This window comes from Bison bison, unplaced genomic scaffold (genome assembly GCF_000754665.1).
Source record: "Bison bison bison isolate TAMUID 2011002044 unplaced genomic scaffold, Bison_UMD1.0 scf7180017864317, whole genome shotgun sequence".
Lineage (NCBI taxonomy): Eukaryota > Metazoa > Chordata > Mammalia > Artiodactyla > Bovidae > Bison > Bison bison.
The window spans coordinates 7,718,116-7,721,289 of record NW_011494889.1 but is presented as its reverse complement, the minus strand read 5'-3'; the positions used below and the strand labels follow the sequence as shown (position 1 = coordinate 7,721,289).

General features: G+C 36.8%; 1 protein-coding gene across 1 annotated transcript in view; it reads left to right on the top strand.

The window, feature by feature from the left end:
- The window catches only part of LOC104997924 (chromosome unknown open reading frame, human C1orf100), a 36,685-nt gene extending 33,951 nt beyond the window's left edge, over window positions 1-2,734 (top strand). The window contains exon 5 of the mRNA XM_010852908.1: window positions 2,598-2,734. Coding sequence (XP_010851210.1) covers window positions 2,598-2,689 — 92 coding nt within the window. The 3' untranslated portion in view covers window positions 2,690-2,734. The remainder of the gene's footprint in view (window positions 1-2,597) is intronic.
- Window positions 2,735-3,174: the final 440 nt, after the last annotated feature.

Here is a 3,174-nt window from a genome sequence, read left to right as displayed (position 1 = left end):
AGCACCTGATGCGAAGAGCTGACTCATTTGAAAAGACCCTGATGTTGGGAAAGATTGAAGGCAGGAAGAAAAGGGGATGACAGAGGATGAGCTGGTTGGATGGCATCACCGACTCAATGAACATGAGTTTGGGTAAACTCTGGGAGTTGGTGATGGACAGGGAGGCCTGGTGTGCTGTAGTCCATGGAGTAGCAAGGAGTTGGAACACGATTGAGCGACTGAACTGAACTGAACCACCTTACTTGGATTTTAGAGATACTTAGGTGGCAATTATTTTATAAACAACTATCAGGCAGGCAAAGGGCTGGTTTGCAAGAGACCTAACAGATAATTATTACGAAGCTGAGCACTGACTGAATCGAGCTTTTGTTTAATTCAAGAAACTGACTCCTTGAAGGAGTATTTGGGGGAAGGCCTTTCACAGAATAAGAGAAAGTACTATTACAGTGTTTATCAAGGTGTAAGACTGTTTTTAAATCTTATCCATTTGGCTAGTCTTTGTCATCAGACTTTAAGGGCCAAGTTCATGTCTAGATTAGCAATTTGCATTTCATGTTTGGTTCTTACCTCTTATTTGGGAACAATTGAAGAACAGATTACATACAGACCATGACATATTATGGTTATTGATTAAGAAATTCCTCCTCAGTAAAAGTTCTTTCTTAGGACATAGGGGTCCATTTATTTTGGAAATATTTATTAAGTACTGACTATGTGCAAGACACAGTAGAAGAGAAGATTCTGTTCTCAGGGAATTTATAGCCTGGGAGGGTGAGATGGCCCCTCAGATGAAAGTTGCCCTTGTTTTATGCACCTTGGTGCCAAATAATTTAAAAACCTCATTCTTCCGAAATACAATATATTCTTTTAGTAGCAGTGTGACACTTAAGATTCTGACCTTCAGTTTTCTCGCATGCAAAAAGGATAAAAATAATATCTACCTAATAGAATTGAGATACCCATGTAAGTAATTTAGCATCGTGCTTGTACATAACATTAAGAAACCTCCAAAACTGTTAGCTATTACTAATGATCAAACATGTGCCACAATAAATGTTTGTTTTTTAAAAAAAACCTATCTCACTGGGATTAATTTCTAAAACTAGAGCATAAAGTAATAATCATATATAATCAAGGTTATCCTTTAAAATTTCTTAATTGCCCAAAGTGATAATATTAAATAATACTAAGTCATTAAATCATTTGGAATACATGGGATTCTTCAGCAAGTTCATTAAATTTTCTCTGTGGTTCTCAACTAATTTTTCACTTCATTTTTCAGCAATGCATTTCAAAGCAGTCATCACACACAAATCCACATGAACAATAATTTGACTTTGTCAAATGATATAGAAATCTAAAAAATCATTTCAGTTCTTTCCATAGTATTCCCCACCCCCAAATTTGTATAGTATATTTCAGACTTGGTAGCACCCACTGTCAGAAGGCATATATACGCACTAAGTGGAATAGCAGGAGAAATCCCCCCAAAATGTTGCTCTGTTCTTAAAACATTTACTGTCAAATTTACCTGGTTAAAAGTACCTAATTCAGCTCCATTATAATTCTCATAACAAAGATCACTAAGGCTATCAAGTAGGATTCCTAACACTTCTAAACATCATTAATATATTTCCCTGGAATACAATGTAATCCTTAAGAAGGTCAGAGTTAATATTTAATACAATAGTAAGCTTTGAGAAGTCATATGGTTACCAACTACGGACAGCATCACATTTAGTTAAATCTGATTTTTAAAATCTTCCAGAGATGGCATTTCCAGCTATATTTCCTGAGTAAATGAAATGTTATTCATTCTTAATATTAAGAAATGTTTATTTCTTTAAATGCTGTTGAAGTGCTATGGAAGGTGGAGAGAACAATGAAAAGATTAGGGACTTTGGGGCCTGACAATCTTGGGTCAAATGTGGGCTCCTCCTCTCTCACAAGCTCTGTAAACTCAGGAAAATTCATTGATCTCTTTGAGGCGGTGAAACTATCAGTGGGCCTCTGAGGATCTGTGAATTTTAGGGTTAACCCTAAGTACAACACCTAACACAGGGAACAGCATGGTGCCTGATAAAGTTTTGTTACACTATCACTGAAACATTCTAGTCTTCGGTCCATTGGGTGTAGATGCAATGATTGCAGTGTCCAACCCAACTCCTTGAACCCATACCTTTAGATAAGCAGAACTGCTGGTGATTGTAGACAAGGAATATAAAACATGAGGGCACTCCAATGGGTCTGAATTTAGGGATGGTAACAACTACATTTTGATACAAACATGACACAAAGAGACCTATTAGGGCTTAAAGGGCAAAGCGGGTATCTAGAATTAGAATGTAAGAATACAAATTTAAGCAATTTATTTCGTTTTATTTACATTTTGGAATAATCTAATAACATGCCTCAATCAGAGATTGAACCACAAAAACAACCTTTTGATTAAACCCTTTTGCCCCCACATCTTTTAAATATATTCCTTTGTTTTAAATCTTATAAATCACTGTTATTGCACACAATTGTTGCTGAAAAGACAGTGTGTTAAAACTAAGTAGTCTTAAAATAAATCATTAATTTGTTTTATTTTCCAGATTGGGACCGGAAATTAGCCACAGTTTCATCGAATCCTAGACCACTCAATTCACTGCCAGAGCACTACTGTTGTGAAGGGAGGTGGCTTTGAAAGAAAGGCTTTTAAACTAAAGTAACCATGGCATTTTGAACAAAACATTTGGCATTCTTAAGTGGCTCCTTTAGGCTAAAATAATGGTTAACAGAATTACTTTTCAGTGTGTATCCTGATGGCTACAATCCTAAAAATATTTACATGTTGCAAATTCTCTTCCAATCAGTTGGCCAGCCTAGGGCAGGGAATCAAGATCAGCCTTAAAAGAGTTTGTCACCTGTTCTTAAGGCCCCACTACCAGTCTTGTTGCTAATGTCGCCAAACCATCTCACATTTAGTCCAGTGGTTACATGTGGGACCAGCTAAAGAGATAACTGCATCTGTTCAATAACTGTATCACTGTTAGGAAAAAAAGAGAGAAGAACCTAAAGATGTAGCCAAGAAGGAAGATTCCTGGCATCACAGACCCTGAAGGTGCTCTGGATGCAGAACCCGGTAAGGCAGAGAGCTACAGTGAGAGGATTAACTGAAAGTCTCCACAA